Below are 21,880 nucleotides of genomic sequence, written 5' to 3' on the forward strand. Positions count from 1 at the left end.
TTCTTTTCTAGGGTCAATGTACATTTTTCTCTCAATGTTCATTCTCCTTTGTGCGAGTGTAAGTGAAACTTCTTCATAAGTGTGTGAGTGTGTGAGTGGGTCCTTCCTGTCAGCATTTCCAGTCCTTGCTTTCTGCCACGAAAATGTCACAGAAAACTAGGCCTTAGCCTGTTATTCTTACAATACATAAAGTGATTTAATTTCTAAAAAGTTTAATATTTATGTATGAAAATACCCTCAAATATAAGGTGACATTCTGAACTGTCGCCTCATATGAAACATTTGATCTCAAATCCCAAATGCTGGAGTATAGAGCCATATTAAACATTTTTAGTTCACTCTCCAAATACATAGGTGACTTTATAACATACAGTATTGTATGTGAATATCTTTTCTGTCTTTACAGATTGTGATGCTGAACTCCCTGTCTGACTTACATGGCTACGTAGATAAGGGCCAGCTAACATGTGAGCTTGGTGGGAACCTGGAGTACTGTCACAGTCAGTGGATCCACCACCGGACAGTGAGTCACCATGACATTTGACCTTTGGTCTAAGCAGTCTTTATTCACTGGGAATTTCTTGTAACTGCAGGATCTTACAGAGAAGTGAATACTGAAATATTGCCAGTTTCCACATAATAATCCTTTTCTACCATATTTATTTTCTACTGGGATGTCGGTTTACTATAGATGTAATCCTAAAAATGTATGGGTCATGGCACAATATAATCTGAGGTGTGTTTGTGTTTTGCTGACAGGCCATTGAGAACTTTGCTGTGACAGTGAAGACCACAGCCCAAATGCTGCAGAAGTTTGGCACAGATCTGTCCGAGACGGAGCTGCCTAATGACGTGCAGTACACCAAAGACCTGCTAACTACTCACACTGAGAAGCATGACAAACTTAAGGTGAGACACTGCTTCAGCATCAACACGGGGCTTCTGAACCTGGCTACCTATTAGGGTTCACTTGTACCCATAGTTAGCATCTGAATATTCCCTATGTTGATGAGTGGTAGTATAGTATTAGTAGATTCACATACAGTAGTGAGATCAGTGGACTGGTTTCTATCATGGCCTGTTGCTTAGTAGTTTAACCACACTCATTAGCATCAATGGCCCAGATAACAAGCATAGCAAAGTATAGCATTGCAAGCATAGCAAGTATTCTATTCCAAAACCAGACTGTTGATCAGGAGCAGCCCGTGTCTCATTATCCCCCCATAGGCAGGTGGGTTGCCTCCTGGCATAGCCTGGTATTTAATTAGTTGTATAAATTTGACAGGATGAACTGAAATTAGCGGTGCAACAGGGGACTACTCTGCTGGGCTGTATCAAAGAGCAGGCCGCGAAGTCTGAGAACCACAAACTAAGCCCAGACGAGATGGAGAACCAGACTACAGTGGAAAGGTTGGTTACTGGGACCTAGTTCAGATACTATATGTTTCTAATAAAACATGTTTTTATGTACAGTTCAGTACAAACATATACGTACAGTTCATGAGTGCATGGGTTTCAGGTTGTTGGCCCAGCTGGATGAGACAGAAAATGCTTTTCAACAGTTCTGGTCCAAACATTACCTCAAACTGGAGCAGTGCCTGCAGTTACGCCATTTTGAACATGACTTCCGAGAGGTATGTACATTTCAATCCCTGTCTGCTGACTACTATGGTCAGCAGGTTTTGCTTTATCATATAAAAAAAGAGAGCTGGACAGAACACATCCTGGCTATTTGAGTTACTCCAGAGAGAGCATGGCAGTCAAGGTCACTGAAATACATGGATATTATACTACATACACAATAAAATATTTAATTAAATATAACTAAATGTAATTGAAAATGTAATCTACATAATCCCCAAAAGTACTTATTTATCACGAGGGACATAAACAACAACTAGTAATGCTGCATACTCAATTATTTTTATTTTTTTATAAATTGCTGAGGTGTAGTCACTTGAGGAACCAAGACTAGTACACAGTACAAATATGATTAAAATATGATTATATTATATTTTATATGATGGATTTTCTATTCAAGAAAACTGTATGAATAAGGCTTGAAATTACTTTCTGCTTTCTAAATATAGCATAATCAAATGATAAAACAACTAACTATAAGATTTCACCTTCCTTATAACTGTAAAATACATTTGTATGTTTAGTGTTAGACAAAATGTGCGTATTTTCTAAAGATCTCTCTTGATCAAAACGTCTGCCCCCATCGCTGTGAATGTCTCACACAGCTCTAGTTTGGCTTTCCGAACTCGTTAGGAACTCGCCTTTCACCTCATATTAATCTTGTATGTTTATGACAAACAGAAAGGTTTTTTTGTTTAAAATCTATAAATTATTTTAGATGAATGCTATAAATCAATCTCTGAATGTGCTACCGTGATGAAACCACGCTCTCCTACTGCGCTACGATGTAATAATTGCGATGTAGGGTTCAGCCAGGAGTTGATGTACAGTCGGAAGTGCAAATGAAATGGTAGGAGGAACATCTCAGCTTCTAGTGGTTTCACATTCCACATCCTACGTCACACAGCAAGGCCCAGGCACTGTTTCTCTCTTCTCTCACAAAGTGAGGGTAGTGATAATAAAGTCAGAGCATCCTCCTTGTATCCAGAATATGCTGTGGAGAGGATGACTCTGCAAGTGCACTTCTGGATGCGCTCCAGTTGGTCGGAGAGGGCTTGAGTTGAGGAGCTATTCCAAGCTGGTGCTGCGTGTTCTAGGCAGGGGTGGATGTAGCCTGTGTATGGCTACCAGGTCAGCCTGTGGGACATAGAAACTTTTTAGTCTGTGTAAAACAACTTCTTGTTTCCTTTTCTAACAATGGACGTAACTTGTTCGTCCCACTGTAGATTATTTTGCACAAGGACAAGCACGAACATTTTGACTGATTCACAGACTTGCAGGTCTTTCCCTCTGATTGCAAGGGGCCTTGGGTGGGGCAGGTTTCTCACAAATTATATCAACAGGACCTTGCATTTGAAGGGGTTCAGGGCCATATGAGTTTCCTGGACCCTCCCCACTAAGCATTTACTGACAGGAACGTATTTTGGACCAGTCTATGTTTGGCCCAAACATAGACGTCTATAATTGGTTCAGATTTGGTCCAGTCTGGTTCGGCCTTGATTTGGCCAAAACATAGGCATCTATAATTGGTTTAGATTTGGCCGATCTGGACCGGACCAAATCTGAACCAAACATTTCACAAGTTTGGACATCATAGTACAGCACAGTAGAGCACAGCAGAGTACATTACATTACAGTACTCAATACAGTATAGAAAAGTAAAGTATATTACAGTACAGAACAGTACAATACAGTACAATACAATAGAGTACAGTAAAGTAAAGAAAAGTATAGTGTAATGCATTGTACTCTACTCTAATGTACTCTACTTAATTAAACTGTACTGTACTCTACTGAATTAAACTATAGTGTACTGTGCTGTACTGTACCATACGTCGTGTCTTTGGCATCATTAACATGAAGACTTGTTTTGTCAAATCAATTCTCTCGAATTATTATTACATGATTAAACTAATCATGTAAATAGGAAGTCGGGGCACCAAGGAAAATCTTCAGATTACAAAGTTATACTTTTCCGATATTTTAATATCTGATCAATTAGTCTTCTAATTAATTAATTATTCTTTACCTCACGTTTTTTATTTTACCTTTATTTAACTAGGCAAGTCAGTTAAGAACAAATTCTTATTTTCAATGACGGCCTAGGAACAGTGGGTTAACTGCCTGTTCAGGGGCAGAACGACAGATTTGTACCTTGTCAGCTTGGGGGTTGGAACTTGCAACCTTCCGGTTACTAGTCTAACCACTAGGCTACCCTGCCGCCCGTTAGTCTCATTCCAAACGTTATACGTTTTTGGTGATCTGCACGAACCCAGCCTTCACTATGAATCATCCATACAACAACTGGGGCGGCAGGGTAGCCTAGTGGTTAGAGCGTTGGACTAGTAACCGGAAGGCTGCAAGTTCTAACCCCCGAGCTGATAAGGTCAATCTGTTGTTCTGCCCCTGAACAGGCAGTTAACTGTTCCTAAGCCGTCATTGAAAATAAGAATTTGTTCTTAACTGACTTGCCTAGTTAAATAAAGGTAAAAAAATAATTTTGTCTTAATAATTTATTTACTAACTAAATAATCACAGAAATGCATAAACAAACAAACAGTAGATTTGGTTACAAGGAAAAGATAGGTGATGTTCCCTAGTGGGCTAAGCCAAAATGGCGACTTGGTAGACAAAGGGAAGTGGGTGTGGACTGAGAAGGGCACGAAAGAGAAAAGTCACTAATTGATAATTATATTGATTGAAGTGCTAATCCTGTGCACATGAACGCTCACTTATTCGGGAATAATTGCAATCAATATATATTTACGCTCAGTGTGTCGTCGTGATCTCTGTTGGAATCGTCTGTCTTTCTGTTGGAAAGTTCATCTGATCGTCTCTGCTCCCATGTAGTCTCTCGTGGTTAGAATGGATACTTCAGAGTCCCATTCAGAAATGTTCTTATGGGATAGATGTTTTGGCAAGTTGTCGGTCTTCGCATTCAATGGTACATAATTCCTAGCTGTAGACTAGTAATTAGTATCGAAGAGTTGCTCTTATTCTGTCGGAATCGATAGTTTCAGAGTTTCAACAACCATTACAACCTTAGTTTATACTGAGATTCTTGTGGTCTCCACTCAACCTTAGCTCCTTCAGCTGACCGAGGTAGGCATGGTCTAAAGGAAATTCCTTCAGGTGGGGGTTATATTCGTAACAGTAGAAAAGGGCTGTCCCATGTGGCCAGATCAATGTCTGTGCTCATGGGGCGGGCCAATGACTTAGTTAGACTTTACAGGGAATACAATTCTCTCACATTAACGGTTTAAAATCACATTACACAATTCTACAAATAGTTTAATCTTTACTCATTCATTTTATACAATAATTAGATGCAAGCCTTATAACTGAGGCTCCTGTATAAACAGAGTTGTGGTAATGTGGCTGTATCGTCTTTCCTGAGGTCACAATCAATAAACAAAACAGACTGGTCATAGCTGGTTTCTCCACCGACCATTTACACATTCTTCAAAACATGGATATTGTTCAGTTCTCAAGTTCTGTGATGTAGAATAAGTTCCTTTGTTCTACTGTGAAACCCTCTCTCTATACTGCCTGGCCATGAGGAGAGAGTCTCCTCTAGGAATTTACGACCTGAGATAACAGAACCTGGGTGTAAGAGGGAAAGAGGGGGAAGGCACTCGCTATACCCAAAGAGTGCCACGTCATGACACTGTACTGTACTCTACTGTGCTCTACTCCAGTGGTTCCCAACTAGTGACAATACCCCATAATGACAAAGTGAAAACATGTTTTTAGGCATTTTTACAAATGTATTGAAAATGAAATAGAGAAATATCTAATTTACATAAGTATTCACTTCCCTGAGTCAATACTTTGTGGAAGCACCTTTTGGCTGCTATTACAGCTGTGAGTCTTTCTAAGTAAGTCTCTAAGAACTTTGAACACTTGGAATGCCCAATATTTGGCTATTTTTTTTCTTTTTTTTTCATTAAGCTCTGTCGAGATGGTTGTTGATCATTGCTAGACAAGGCTTCCTTCTTTTCATGCTGTCATTTAGGTTAGTATTGTGGAGTAACTACAGGACAATGTTGTTGATCCATTCTCAGTTTTCTCCAATTACAGCCATTAAACTCTAACTGTTTTAAAGTCAGCATTGGCCTCATGATGAAATCCTTGAGCGGTTTCCTTCCTTTCTGGCAACTGAGTTAGGAAGGACACCTGTATCTTTGGAGTGACCGACCGGGTGTATTGATACATAATCCAAAGTGTATTTAATAACTTCACTCTGCTCAAATGGATTATCAAAGCCTGCTTTTTTATATACACATCTGCCAATAGGTGCCCTTCTTTGTGAGGCATTGGAAAACCACTCTGGTCTTTGTGGTTGAATCTGTGTTTGAAATTCACTGCTTGACTGATCGAACTTACAGATAATTGTATGTGTGGGGTACAAAGATGAGGTAGTCATTAAAAAATCATGTTAAACACTACTATTGCACACAGAGTGGGTCCATTCAACTTATGTGACTTGTTAAGCGCATTTTTACTCCTGAACTTATTTAGACTTGCTATAACAAATAGGTTGAATACTTATTGACTCAAGACATTTCAGCTTTTAATTTGTATTTAATTGGTAAACCGTTCTAAAAAACATAAGTACAAATTGCCAATATGGGGTATTGTGTGTAGGTCAGTGACACAAAATCTCAATTTTTGTTATTTTTTATTCAGGCTGTAACAACAAAATGTTGAAAAAGTCAAGGGGTGTGAATACTTTCTGAAGGCACAGTAAATCCCCAAATGTATGTAGCAACTGCAGATTCCTCCTTCAAAATATTATTGTGATAGAATTCTTACTTCATTGAGAATGTACATTCAATTTGGCCATATAATCAATGACTGAAAAATACAGATTTTCAACATATTTGATATCTATATTCAATATATATTTTAGACATCAGGAAAATATGTATTTTCAACATCTGGAAAATACATATTTTCAATGTCACCTGTCATTCAGCACATAAAATGCACCTGACGTCAATGTCTGGAATAGAAGTCTAAAGGACGTCTTTTCAGTGTAATTTTGCCTATTGGGATAGTAGCTCTGCTGGTCTCATACCCAGTTGTATCAGACACTATTGCTGTGGTGTGGCCAATCTTATCAAAGGCCGTGGAAAGGTTTTGGTGATTAAGGTGGATATTGTGGATGGAATGTCAGACTCTTTGTATAGGCAGTCAAGCATACTGACCAGGGCTTGGGTGGATGATCTGTTCGGCATGCTTCCAAATTGCCTAAGGTTTGGTGACATGTCCTCTTTAATCCAGGCAGCGGCAAAACTCTCTGGGGGGGGGGGGGTGGTATGTATCGGCAGCACTGTGTCCTCCTTCCACTGTGAAGGGAATTCCCTGAGGAATTGAGGATGTTGCTAACAGGGTGACTTAATTCACAGGCAAATTCACATATATTTTTGGGATGTAAGCCTTCAGGGCTGGATGCTTTGTGAAAAGCCGTTACAATGACAACACTTTGCTTGTCTAAAAATAGTTGCTTGCCCTTGACTTTTCTTACTTTTCTCAGTGTTATACATGCTTGTTTATGTTCACAATTACAGTATAACGCTTACTCTCAAGCATATAAGTTAGAAAACACTGTACATGAATATGTGCCTGATCTGCAGTTGTCTCTGTGTCCTCTCCCCCCTCCCAGGTGAAAGTGTCATTGGACAGTCTGATGGACACTCTGACTTTCCTGTCAGATATTGGGGACTGTGTCACCCGAGTGGAGATGTTACTGAACGACCTCAATACCTTAGAGGAGAAGGCTCAGGTCAGCTCAGTCACATAACATACGTCATATGAGATGTAACATCTAAACCTTTCAATTCCAATGATTGAGTACATTGTACAATGTCTCCACTATGGGTTCATTAGCATATGATCATCAGCCTTTGATTGTATTGTATATGAGCCTAACATGGATGTGCCCCAGTGTGTTGGTCACGTGAGATGAATGGCTCTCTGTCTGTCTGTTGTGTGCGTGTCAGGAGTCGTTAGAGAAGGCCCAGCTCCATGCCCTACACGGGGACCAGCTGATCCAGAGCAATCACTATGCTGTGGACTCCATATGGCCCAAGTGTGTGGAGCTCCGACGCATCTGTGACAACTTCACCAACGAGGCCAAGAAGAAATATGACATCCTCTCCAAATCAAACCAAATACACAAAGGCATAGACAAGGTGAGGTGCATTACAGATGAAGCTCCTCATCCCTATATTTCTGACAGAAAAGACACTGGCCTCTTAGAGAAATTGTTTCCAGAGGCAGTTTGGAACTCGGTAGTGAGTGTTGCAACAGAGGACAGATTATTTTTTACACGCTTCAGCACTCAGCAGTCCTGTTCTGTGAGCTTGTGGCCTACCTGAGTCATTGTTGCTCTTAGACATTTCCACTTACGTGATAATGCCAGAGAAGCTGGTGTTTGGAGGATATATTGCCATGGGTGTTGTGGAAGGATGAAATAGTATGAATAAATTCATCAAAATAAAGATGGAAATATGTCAATCATTATTTTAATATGTTGTTAACCCGTTGTACAAAAGTGATATCTGTGCCAATATATCCTCCAAACACCAGCTTCGAGGGCACTATCACTTTTGTACAATGGTTTAACAACATATTAAAATAATGATTGCCATATTTTCATAAAAATCTTTATTTTGATTAATTTATTTATACTATTTCATTCTTCCACAAGATATATTCCGAAACAAATCTAGAGTTGCTACCGAAGCCGGCTGGTCGTTTGTTCTATCGGTTTGGTTGCCAGAGATGCGACCCAGTCGTTCAGTATTGTTGTTCTGTATCTATAGTCATTTGTTCTAAATGTTCCATTGCCATATTGGCTGGGAACGTTCTTACCCCTTGCTTGCTAGCTAGCCTACGGCGGCTTACTTACGGTCACATCAAACAGTACAGCCAGAATAACAACGAAGTAGCTGCATTTGCATTTGTTTAAGCTGTTTTCTAGTGACATTTATTTGGATACATCTACAACAATAAGAGAATGTGGATGATTTCACCTGGCATAGAAACTGTGCTTTCTCGTCAGGGCACTGTTGTTCGGAGGAGTTAGCCAACAACACAGCTAACACAATCACTTCAAAAGTTTGGCCACATCTACTCATTCAAGGATTTTTATTTTTTATTTTTTATTTTTACAATTGTCTCCATTGTAGAATAATAGTAAAGAGATCAAAACTATAAAATAACACATATGGAATCATGTAGTAACCAAAAAAAGTGTTAAACAAATCAAAATCTATTTTAGATTTTAGATTCTTCAAAGTAGCCACCCTTTGCATTGGGACAAGCGTTGCACACTCGTGTAATCAAATCAAATCAAAAGTTGTATTGGTCACATACACATGGTTAGCAGATGTTAATGCGAGTGTAGCGAAATGCTTGTGCTTCTAGTTCCGACCGTGCAGTAATATCTAAGTAATCTAACATTTCACATCAACTATCTTCTACACACAAGTTAAATGGATCAATGAGAATATGTACATATAAATATATGGATGAGCGATGGCTGTGCGGCATAGGCAAGAGTATATACATATGAGATGAGTAATGTAGGGTATGTAAACATTATTTAAAGTGGCATTGTTTAAAGTGACTAGTGATACATTTAATACATCCAATTTTTTACTATAAAGTGGCTAGAGATTTAAGTCAGTATGTTGGCAGCAGCCACTCAATGTTAGTGATGGCTTTTTAACAGTCTGATGGCCTTGAGATAGAAGCTGTTTTTCAGTCTCTCGGTCCCAGCTTTGATGCTCCTGTACTGACCTTGCCTTCTGGATGATAGTGGGGTGAACAGGCAGTGGCTCGGTTGGTTGTTGTCTTTGGTGATCTTTTTGGCCTTCCTGTGACATAGGGTGCTGTCGGTGTCCTGGAGGGCAGGTAGTTTGCCCCCGGTGATGCTTTGTGCAGACCGCACTACCCTCTGGAGAACCTTACGGTTGTGAGCGGAGCAGTTGCCGTACCAGGCGATGATACAGCCTGACAGGATGCTCTCGATTGTGCATCTGTAAAAGTTTGTGAGTGTTTTCGGTGACAAGGCAAATTTCTTCAGCCTCCTGAGGTTGAAGAGGCGCTGTTGCGCCTTCTTCACCACACTGTCTGTGTGGGTGGACCATTTCAGTTTGTCCATGATGTGTATGCCGAGGAACTTAAAACTTTCCACCTACTGTCCATTCGATGTGGATAGGGAGATGCTCCCTCTGCTGTTTCCTGAAGTCTACGATCATCTCCTTTGTTTTGTTGACGTTGAGTGTGAGTGTGAGGTTATTTTTCTGACACCACACTCTGAGGGCCCTCACCTCCTCCCTGTAGGCCGTCTCGTCGTCGTTGGTAATCACCCGGGGGCGGCCCTTCAGAATGTCCAGGACCCAGTTGCACAGGGTGGAGTCGAGACCCAGGGTCTCAAGCTTAATGACGAGTTTGGAGGGTACTATGGTGTTAAATGCTGAATAATGAACAACAATCACTATCCCACAGCAGACTGGGATAGGGATTGATTGAATATGTCCGTAAACACACCAGCCAGCTGGTCTGCGCATGCTCTGAGGACGCGGCTAGGGATGCCATCTGGGCCGGCAGCCTTGCGAGGGTTAACACGTTTAAATGTTTTACTCACGTTGGCTGCGGTGAAGGAGAGCCCATAGGTTTTGGTAGCGGGCCGTGTCAATGTCACTGTATTGTCCTAATAGCGAGCAAAGACGTTGTTTAATTTGTCTGGGAGCAAGACGTCGGTGTCCGCGACGGGTCTGGTTTTCTTTTTGTATTCCATGATTGACTGTAGACCCTGCCACATACATCTTGTGTCTGAGCCATTGAATTGCGACTCTACTTTGTCTCTATACTGACGCTTAGCTTGTTTGGGGGAACAGGGAATAGCTACACTGTTTTTTATTCAGTCATGTTTTTGGTTGCCTTGCCATGATTATTAGCAGTGGTTCACACTTTCAGTTTTGCGCGAATGCTGCCATCAATCCACAGTTTCTGGTTGGGGAAGGTTAACTGTCACCGTGGGTACAACGTCTCCGATGCACTTGCTAATAAACTTGCTCATCGAGTCAGCCTATACATCAATGTTGTTGTCTGAGGCTATCCGGAACATATCCCAGTCCCGTGACAGAAGCAATCTTGAAGCGTGGAATCCGATTGGTCGGACCAGCGTTGAACAGACCTGAGCACAGGCGTTTTTGTCTATAGGCAGGGAGCAACAAAATGGAGTTCTGGTCAGATTTGCCGAAAGGAGGGCAGGGGAGGGCTATGTATGCGTCGTGGAAGTTAGAGTAGCAATGATCCAGAACGCTGCCAGCCCGAGTTGCGTATTTGATATGCTGATAAAATTTAGGGAGCCTTGTTTTCAGATTAGCTTCGTTAAAATCCCCAGCTACAATAAATGCAGCCTCAGGATATATGGTTTCCAGTTTACATAGAGTCCAGTGAAGTTCTTTCAGGACCGTCGAGGTGTCTGCTTTGGGGGGTGTCATGTCTTTGGCTATGCCGGATTAAGTGATATGAAATGCTATTCTATAAAATAATTTCTCTGTAATGAATATTACCTGATTTAAGCTAATCATGTAAATGTAATTGACTAGAAAGTCAGGGCACCACAAAATAATGTTTATAGAGCTGTTATCTTCCGAATAAACTCTTAAAGACCTGGTAATCTTTTACATCAATAGCAGTCAATATTTAATCGTCACCTTGTTGTAAGTTATAAATTCTTGGTTATCTTCACGAAACCTGGCTAACAAGTTGAATCAGCAATACAAAACTTTGGTTTAATTATTTATTTACTAAATAACTAAATAATCACACAGAATTACATAAACACAGAATGGATCATTCATTGATGACTAATTATCTCCTATAAGAAAACGTCCCTGGGGGACGGAACCTGTATGACGGCCGGTTACACAGAGGGGGTTGGGCTTGAATGAAAGCGCGGGAGGACTGAAGAACAAAGGGAGAAGCTATGCTATCGTAAATACAGAATCTTATGCATTCTGAATATCCACCCATTTGGAAAAGGAAAATGCAATAAATATTTACTCTGAGCTGTGCTTCAATAGGTTGGTTGTAGATGGAAGGCCGTGTTGCCCGACCGAGATCTTCCTTGTCCTTGGAAAAGTGTCTCTGGTGGTAAACTGGATACGTTGTAGTATCGTCGTTGTGTGGTAGACTGGATACGTTGTCCGTCCTTTCCTAGCCCATGTTTACAGCGGCTGCTGCTAACTCATAGGCTAGGAGGTATCACTTCTGGAATAAGAGTTCAAAGTTCAAACCAAGTTGCCATACTTTAAGCTCATGCTATATTCTGGCTGGTATAGTCGAAATTCATCCTTTCGGTGTGTTGATCGTCATCTTCACATTGAAATTCGATACTAATTTCATCAGGTTATTATCTGAGCCCTTTCAACGTGGGGGACCATAGTCCTCTCGTCCTCGGATCACAAAGTTACATTTTCGTCAAGGGCTTTATATAGGAGAGGAGAGAAGGGCGTGTTTCATAGTTTATAACCAATGTCTCTTCACATGGGTGTGGCCACTGAGTGAGCAGAGCTTTAACCTTATGAAAACTCAATTCTCTCATTTGGAAGCTGAAATTACATTTAATATTTTCACAAATAGTTTCATATTTAAACATTTAAATTGCACAACAATTCCATGTGAATCTGATACCTATAATGTGTAGACTTTCCAAGATCCAGTTTATGTCATCCTATAATTAGTAAGAATGTCTAAGATGCCAACTGATCTGGCATCATATTCATTAAGAACCAACGCATTTTTTCAACTGTTTGGATTATCGAAATATGGTTCCTTTCCCCCCACCTTTTGATGTTTCCAGACTCTAGATGTTTAACCTGTTGCTTCTACCCTCTACTTTTTTGAACATTCTGTTAAAAATCGCGCAACATTTCAGCGCCCTGCTACTCATGCCAGGAATATAGTATATGCATTTGCTTAGTCTGTGTGGATAGAAAACACTCAGACGTTTATAAAACTGGTTAAATCACTGCTGTGGCTTTACCAGAACGGCATTTACATCGAAAAGCACAGGAAAAACTGATCACTGAAAATGGGAAAATATATCCATGCGCTACTTGAACCCATTGATAAAGGTGAACCACAATTAATTGACTGAGGTTGCAGTACCTACAGCTTCCACACGGTGTCTAGAGTCTTGTCATTTCCCTTCGAGTTTTTTCTTGGTCAAACACATGCAAGGCACCGTATTTCTTCAGGTCTAGGACCGGATATTTTCGTTGAGTTTCTAGCCGGACATTTTTCCAGACGGACAGCTAATGATCTTTACATCGCCTCCTGATGAATTTTATCGCTTATTAACGTTTACTAATACCTAAAGTTGCATTACAAACGTATTTCGAAGTGTTTTGTGAAAGTTTATCGTCGACTTTTTGAATTTTAAAAAATGACATTACGTTTTGAAAACGCTGTTTTTTTCGTTTATCACACAGTCTACATATAACGATATCTTGGCTTTATATGGACCGATTTAATCGAAATAAAGACCCAATAGTGTTTATGGGACATCTAGGAGTGCCAACAAAGAAGATGGTGAAAGGTAATGACTGTTTTCTATTTTATTGTGCGGTTTGTGTAACGCCGAAATGCTAATTATTTTGTTTACGTCCCCTGCGTGGCTTTTGTGTTGTAGTGTATTGGTGCATGCTATCAGATAATAGCTTCTCATGCTTTCGCCGAAAAGCATTTTAAAAATCTGACTTGTTGCCTGGATTCACAACGAGTGTAGCTTTAATTCGATACCCTGCATGTGTATTTTAATGAACGTTTGAGTTTTAACTAATACTATTAGCATTTAGCGTAGCGCATTTGCATTTCCAGAGCTCTAGTTGGGACGCAAGCGTCTCAGGTAGAAGCAAGAGGTTAACAAAGGCTTTTCAAGAGTCCTTCTGTAGAGTCAAGAGAGAGGAAAGGGAGAAAGGTATTTATGGGTGTGGTCATAAACCTCACCCACAGGCCAACGTCATGACAGGGGGATATACACGGCTGTGATTATAATCGCAGAGAAGTCTCTTGGTAGATAATGTGGTCGGCATTTGATTGTAAGGAATTCTAGGTCAGGTGAACAAAAGGACTTGAGTTCCTGTATGTTGTTATGATTACACCACGACACGTTAATCATAAGGCATACACCCGCACCCTTCTTCTTACCAGAGAGATGTTTGTTTCTGTCGGTGCGATGCGTGAAGAAACCAGGTGGCTGTACCGACTCTGATAACATATCGCGAGTGAGCCATGTTTCCGTGAATCAGAGAATGTTACAATCTCTGATGCCTCTCTGGAAGGCAACCCTTGCTCATATTCGTCTACCTTGTTGTCAAGAGACTGAACATTAGCGAGTAGTGTACTCAGGAGCGGTGAGCGATGTGCCCGTCTACAGATCCTGACCAGAAGACCGCTCTGTCTGCCCCTTCTGCGGCGCCGTTGTTTTGGGTCGCCTACTGGGATCAGATCCATTGTCCTGGGTGGTTGTCCGCTTTGGGAAAGTCGTATTCCTGGTCGTAATATTGGTAAATTGATGTTGCTCTTATATCCAATAGTTCTTCCCGGCTGTATGTAATAAGACTTAAGATTTCCTGGGGTAACAGTGTAAGAAATAATTCATTAAAAAAATGAAATGCTGCATAGTTTCCTAAGAAAGCAAACGCGAAGCGAGGCGACCATCTCTGTAGGCGCCATCTTTAGCATCCACTTCAGCGGACCACTTCCGTATTGAGCTTGTCACTGGTACTTCCTGTTTGAATTTTTGCTTGTAAGCAGGAATCAGGAGGATAGAGTAATGGTCCGATTTGACAAATGGAGAGTGAGGGAGAGCTTTGTACGCATCTCTGTGTGTGGAGTAAAGGTGATCTAGAGTTTTTTTCGCCTCCAGTTGCACAGGTGACATGCTGGTAGAAATTAGATCAAATGGATTTCAGTTTTCCTGCTTTAAAGTGACCGGCCACTAGGAGCACCGACTCCGGGTGAGCATTTTCTTGTTTGCTTATGGCTCTATACAGCTTGTTGAGTGCGGTCTTAGTGCCAGCATCAGTTTGAGGTAAATAAACAGCTATAAAGAATATAGATGCAAAGTCTCTTTGGAAATACTGTGGTCTACTGCCTATCATGAGGTATTCTTTAATCTTCCATGTAGGTGATAACCACATACCAAACCAAGAACTTGTTATATACAGTACAACATGCCTGGATGAAGATTTACATATTGTTTAAATGCCACCACAAACACTCAAAAAATGACCAATAGAAAAAGAAACAAAATAATGTACCTTTTGTCTCTGTGTTTCATAAATGTCCTTCAATTCGCACGAGGGTGAATGTATCTCACCAGAGTAAGCATCTAAGTGAACTTAACAGCTCCACGTTGTCTCTTTATGTGTAGCCCATGTATCTGATGCTGTCTGGCCAAAAATACTATGATATTGTTGCAGCACATAACATTGCATGCAAGGGAAGCCGATGAGCATTTGGCCTCCCTTGATAATTATTTTTGCCAATCAGTGTTGAGCTAAACAGAGTGATCTCAGCTGTAAATGGTCCTGGGGCACTAAAAGAAAGTGTTAAGGGAAGCCAATTTGGATTTGGCTTCATACCAATCACATCACATTAGAAGCCAAACATCCTTGACAGAAAACTGGAATTGTTTCATATTTTTGTGTCTGTGTTCTCCAGTGGCTAGCTAGCTAAAATCGTCTCTTTCCTAAATTAGCAATGGATGGAGATATGGATTTTAACATGTGGTTTTACTTCATTCTCCGTACTGGCCAATGATTATAACATAAATTCTGATCCAACCATAAATTCATACATTGTGCCCCTGGCATGAGAGGATTGAAGTTCAACATGTATCTAGATGTAGTAACATTAAGCTAATGTTAACTAGCTTGCCTGGAACATTGTTGCTCATAAAAGGAAGTTAGGCTAGCGAGCAAGCATTTTAGCCAGATAGCCTAGGACAATAAAAACTAAAAGGGTTGTTACGTTCTCCCGCAAGAAAACTAAAAATGTCGCTCAAACAGAAGGTGGAACTAACAAAGAGTCACTGACCAACAACCAAAATGAAACAGGTGGGGTTTTAGGAGGGGTTCTGAAAGACACTCATGGGGGTGTCCACTGAAAGTTGACTAGCAACATCTGGAACCCACCATGAGCGCCCACTAAATTTGCCCAAGAAGAGGCAAACAAATGAAAAACCCACACCAAACTTAAAGACAGGAAGCAAACCAAAAAGGTGGAGCAAAACAAAATCAGGGAAATCAGACAAAGGAACGTTTTTCTAGAAATCAAAATAATAATAACTAAAGTTGTTGACACTCCACATCTCTCAAGACAACTGCACCCCTCTGAAATAACACCTGGGCCAACCAGGTGAAACACCTTCCATCTAACAAGATGATCAACCAGAACAGGCGTAACACAGACTGACACCAATTGGTGTGCCCCTCGTGCTAACGTCCAAGCTCAAAATATAAAATGGAAAAACCAAAGCCTGTAACAGCGTATATGACAGTCATAGACTGTTTAGGCAACATGAAAGAGGAGGATGGCATTGGCGTTTCTCTAAGGGTAGGGTGAGTCAACATGTTATTTTCTACTACACACACACACACACACACACACACACACACACACACACACACACACACACACACACACACACACACACACATCAATCAGTACCATGGACAGCCCACATCATATTTAGCTTATGTTGATTGGAATAAATAATTTTTGGTATGTTTTAGTTATCACTGTATTAGACTAAGCATAGGTAATTAGATTATGTTGAAATGGTGCTGGAATAGTGGAGGCAGCGCCTGGTTAATATTTGCGACTTGCAAGACCTCTCAGTGGTTTTAAATCAATAGTTGTTAAGTAGTCTGAAAATGTTGGAAACATTAACTTGCTTGACTGGGCTGTAGGTAATGTAACTGTTTGTTACATGCATTATGTTTTGTGGACTTCACAGGGCAGATGTTGCTCCCTGGTTTTGTGATGAAACAAAAGTGTGGTTGAATTTATTTTGCCACTGTGTCTTATTATTATCTTGGTCACGGTGTCAAGGCATATTAACTAACAGGTTATAGAGCGAACAACACAATTATCACAACACATAGGTTGTAATAATGTTTTTTTCCCCCTGGCTTGGCTTCCCCAGTGATTTTACCCACACACCGCTACTGCAAATGCTATGTATAGTTGTTCAAAAGAGATAGTGCCATGCCAATGAGCATAGATATATACTACTGATGTGGAGCTTCGACAGTACATACTGTAGTTATTGTTTATTCATCCATGTGTTCTCTGGTGGTTGCAGGTGAACCAGTGGTGTGAGTCGGGGGTGTATCTGCTGGCCTCTCAGGCAGTGGACAAGTGCCAGTCCCAGGATGGAGCTGAGGCAGCGCTGCAGGACATTGAGAAGTTCCTGGAGACGGCCAAGGAGAACCAACTGAGTGACCTCAAGAACATCCACAACCAGTATGAGCTAGTCCTCAACGCTGAAGTCAAGGTATGTGCAGTGGTCCTTTAACTCACTCATGGAATCCTAGTTCCTGGAGTTGTCAGCCTACTGATTAACAATTGTTCTATTTTTTTACCACTTGTATTGTGCTTTCCCTCAGGCTAATGTAAAGAAGGCTCTAAAAAGGTTGGACGATGTACAGGAGATGTTTGAGAAGAGACAGGTCAGTCTGAAGAAGCTGTCAGCCAAACAGACACGGCCCGTCCAGCCTGTGGCACCCCGGCCTGAGTCCTCTCCCAATCGCCCCGCGCTCTCCAAAACACCCAGGACCACCGGCCCTGCCCCTGGTAAGTCTCCACCACGTTGACCTAACCACAAACGTTACCTGCCCTCAACACAAGACCATCGATGTAGAGCCTATTCATTGCTATTCAAACTGAAAGATAGTCTATATACTATACTTTACTTGCCAGGAAGTAGTCATTTTCTAGTTTTAGACAAAGCATATGTTTAAAACCTTACATCCTGATGCCTTAGACTTGTAAGGGAAGTTTATTGTATTCACTGCGGTACTACGACAGGAAGAGGACATGGCTTTGGGCCAGGGCCTTCTGCTGTTGTTCCACACATAGAGAATGGAAACAGGACTTATGTTTCTCTTTCTTCTTTTTCCCATCCCTGTTCTGTAACCATTACCAGCACTCAGTCGAAGGACCTCAGAGAACTCCAGTGCCACAAAGCAGCCCATGGAGGCTGAGCTCGCCAAAAAGAAAAATTTAAGTCGCAAAGTCAAAGGGAGCCTCAAGGTAAGATCTGATGAACTCTAGACAATTGAACCTGAATGGTTCAAACTCATCTACAACAACCATCTTTTTTGGGGGGGCTAGCCACTGGCCCATTTTTATGACAGTGTTCCCGCCAATATAGTTATTTTATCATTTATTAAAACAGAACTCTTGGTCAATGGGAGTCTGGGAGAGAAAGTCATTGGGGTGTACAGTTTTACTATCTTCTGTTTCCTGCCTTTCCCCAGCTGAAACATGTGGAGAAAGAAAACCTAGAGCCCTAGTTTAAATCAATTATGCACATTTTCCCCTGACAACATCATGTCTGTCTGATGAATATCAATAATGTGCCATACTAGTCATGATAAGCATCTCATCTTATCTAACACCATTTACATTTTTGTCATTTAGCATACACTCTTATCCAGAGCAACATACAGGAGCAATTACGGTTAGGTGCCTTGCTCAAGGGCACATCGACAGATGTTTCACCTACGGTAGTTGGCTCTGGAATTCAAACCAGCAACTTTGCAGTTATGGCACAACGCTCTTGGACCAGGAGTGTGATATTTGAAAGGAAATAGGGGCCTCCAAGGTATATGTGTGTGACCCTTCCTCCACCTACAGTATCCATGACTGCATCACTCTGTGTTTCTGTCCCCAGATTGAGGTAATGCATGAGGCAAGCCAGGGAGGCTCCAGCCACATCCTGGTGACGAACGAGACAGAGGAGAGTCTTTCAACCAGGCGGAGGTAAATGGATATTTTCTCTTCTCTCCCCTTCTACAATATGTAAAGTAAAACCTTCTGAGAAAGAGAACCGTCCTTTCTTTCTCTTTCTCTCTGCTCTCTGTCAAAGTTGATACAGAACAACTGCTGTATGTACTCACAAAGTTGCTAAGGATATGGTTTATGATGTCAACATCTACAATGGACTACCATTCCCTCAGTAACTGAGAAGAATCTGTCGTACACCCAACTGTAGCTGAGGTGGAGGAGATGAGGAGCCACATATAGCCAACGTGTGTCAATGCAGTCAGACATGATGAGCAACACTTGGGTTAAAACACAGTGCTAGGAGGCACATTGGTTTGATGCATTTGCACGATACCAGCTGTATTTCTGTATTTTTAAAGCTATATATCTTGAAAATGTGATTGCTGACATGCAAAACATGTTGGGACTATATCAACAATGGACTAATGAAACTAATACCAAAATATAATTTTGGGGTGGAATTTTTTTTTAAGTGAAAAATGTACTGATGTGTAAATGTTTTACATTATTATTTCTTAGATAGTTTGAAATGTTTTATCATGTATGTTTAACATGAAATATAAACACTTAACAAAACAAGAATCAGGTGTCACAACCAGGACAAACCTAAAAAAATATGAGAACTATACTGAACAAAAATATAAACGCAACATGCAACAATTTCTATGATTTTACAGAGTTACAGTTCATAGAAGGAAATCAGTCAATTGAAATAAATAAATTAGAACCTAATCTATGGATTACACCTTAAGTACATTTTATGTATATTTCTCATAAATTAGAAATATACTAAAATGGTATTTGAATATTTACCAAAAAAGTGTATTTATAATGTGTTTCAAGCATACTTTCACAAATACACTTCTACTCATTAACCACATTAGCTATTGTAATTAGCCATGTAAAGGTTACCTTGATTGACCGAGGCATCTTCTCAGACAATTTTAACATGCTATTTACAAAGGAGTTTACAAGGGATGTTTTTGTGAACTGTGCACCCTTGGCATTTCGCACTTTAAATCAAATCAAATCAAATGTATTTGTCACATACACATGGTTAGCAGATGTTAATGCGAGTGTAGCGAAATGCTTGTGCTTCTAGTTCCGACAATGCAGTAATAACCAACAAGTAATCTAACTAACAATTCCAAAACTACTGTCTTATACACAGTGTAAGGGGATAAAGAGTATGTACATAAGGATATATGAATGAGTGATGGTACAGAGCAGCATAGGCAAGATACAGTAGATAGTATCGAGTACAGTATATACATATGAGATGAGTATGTAAACAAAGTGGCATAGGTAAAGTGGCTAGTGATACATGTATTACATAAGGATGCAGTCGATGATATAGAGTACAGTATATACGTATGCATATGAGATGAATAATGTAGGGTAAGTAACATTATATAAGGTAGCATTGTTTAAAGTGGCTAGTGATATATTTACATCATTTCCCATCAATTCCCATTATTAAAGTGGCTGGAGTTGAGTCAGTGTCAGTGTCAGTGTGTTGGCAGCAGCCACTCAATGTTAGTTGTGGCTGTTTAATAGTCTGATGGCCTTGAGATAGAAGCTGTTTTTCAATCTCTTGGTCCCAGCTTCGATGCACCTGTAGCGGGGTGAACAGGCAGTGGCTCGGGTGGTTGATGTCCTTGATGATCTTTATAGTGGTTCACATTTCGGAAATAAATGAACATTTCAATAAAATGTGTAATCTGTAATTAAATGTACAACATTATTCGGTTTGAAAATATTTGAATAAACTAAATATGAGGAACAATATCATAGTATAAATCAAAACTTCAGCTGCAGAAAAGGATGCTGGGAAATATGCAAATTCTTCGTGTTTTTGAACGTTAGTTTTTGAAAGTATACTTTAAATACAGGACCAGTCAACGCCTACTCGTTCAAGGGTTTTTCTTTGTTTTTTACTATTTTCTACATTGTAGAATAATAGTGAAGACATCAAAACTATGAAATAACACATATGGAATCATGTGGTAACCAAAAAAGTGTTAAACAAATCAAAATATATTTTATATTTAAGATTCTTCAAAGTAGCCACCCTTCGCCTTGATGACAGCTTTGCAAAGGTATTCATACCCCTTGGATTTATTCACATTTTGATTTAACAAAGTGGGACTAAAACAAATTTAATTGTAATTTCTGGTCAACAATCTACACAAAATACTCTGTCAAAGTGGAAGATTTCTATACCTTTTTTTGTATTCAGCTTCCTGAGTCAATACATGCTATAAACACCTTTGGCAGTGATTACATAGGTGAGTCTTCTTGTGCAATATTAGCCCTATATTATTTTCATAATTCTTCAAGCTCTGTCAAGATGTTGGTGCTCATGGCTACACAGCTATTTTAAACCAAGCAGATTTAAGTCAAAACTGTAACTTGGCCCCTCAGGAACATTCACTGTCTTCTTGGTAAGCAACTCCAGTGTAGATTTGGCCTTGTGTTGTAGGTTATTGTCCTAATGAAAGGTGCATTCCTCTCGCAGTATATGTTGTAAAGCAGACTGAAGCATGTTTTCCTTTAGGATGTTGCTTGTGCTTAGCTCTATCCTGTTACTTTTTAACTGGAAAAACTCCCCAAAACTTGCTGATGTCAAGCATACCCATACCATGATGTAGCCACCAACCACCATGCTTGAAAATAAGGAGGCAGTTACTCAGTGATGTGTTCTGTTGGATTTGCCCCAAACATAAGGCTTTGCTTTTAGGCCATTTTTTCCCCCCAGTATTACTTTATATATTTTGTATCCATGTCACGTATTATTATTTTAAAATCATTATTGTGGAGTCACTAAAACGTTGTTGATCCATCCTCCGTTTTCTCTCATCACAGCCATTGAACTCTGTTTTAACATCACCAATGGCTTCATGGTAACATCCCTGAGCAGTTTCATTACTGTCCTGCAGCGCAGTTCAGAAGGACGACTGTATATTTGATATATTTGTGCCTGGTGGTTTAATACATCATCCACAACATAAGTATTAACTTGACCATGATTAAATAGATATTTAATTTCTGATTTGATATTGTTACCGATCTACCAATCACTGCCCCTTTTATGAAGCTTTTGAAGGGCAGCCTGGTCTTTGTAGTTGAATCTGAG

At 40.2% G+C, this 21,880-nt stretch overlaps 1 protein-coding gene across 6 annotated transcripts in view; it reads left to right on the plus strand.

Annotated features, from left to right (window-relative positions):
• The window catches only part of LOC115108446 (guanine nucleotide exchange factor DBS-like), a 131,473-nt gene that overhangs the window by 57,455 nt on the left and 52,138 nt on the right, over positions 1-21,880 (plus strand). For all 6 annotated transcript variants that reach the window (XM_029632783.2, XM_065009062.1, XM_065009065.1 and 3 more), the window contains exons 6-15: positions 407-523; positions 760-909; positions 1,286-1,410; positions 1,520-1,634; positions 7,310-7,429; positions 7,647-7,838; positions 17,039-17,230; positions 17,343-17,529; positions 17,882-17,988; positions 18,632-18,720. In XM_029632783.2, coding sequence (XP_029488643.2) covers positions 407-523; positions 760-909; positions 1,286-1,410; positions 1,520-1,634; positions 7,310-7,429; positions 7,647-7,838; positions 17,039-17,230; positions 17,343-17,529; positions 17,882-17,988; positions 18,632-18,720 — 1,394 coding nt within the window. The remainder of the gene's footprint in view (positions 1-406; positions 524-759; positions 910-1,285; positions 1,411-1,519; positions 1,635-7,309; positions 7,430-7,646; positions 7,839-17,038; positions 17,231-17,342; positions 17,530-17,881; positions 17,989-18,631; positions 18,721-21,880) is intronic.

Source organism: Oncorhynchus nerka, linkage group LG24, assembly GCF_034236695.1.
Source record: "Oncorhynchus nerka isolate Pitt River linkage group LG24, Oner_Uvic_2.0, whole genome shotgun sequence".
NCBI classification, from domain to species: domain Eukaryota; kingdom Metazoa; phylum Chordata; class Actinopteri; order Salmoniformes; family Salmonidae; genus Oncorhynchus; species Oncorhynchus nerka.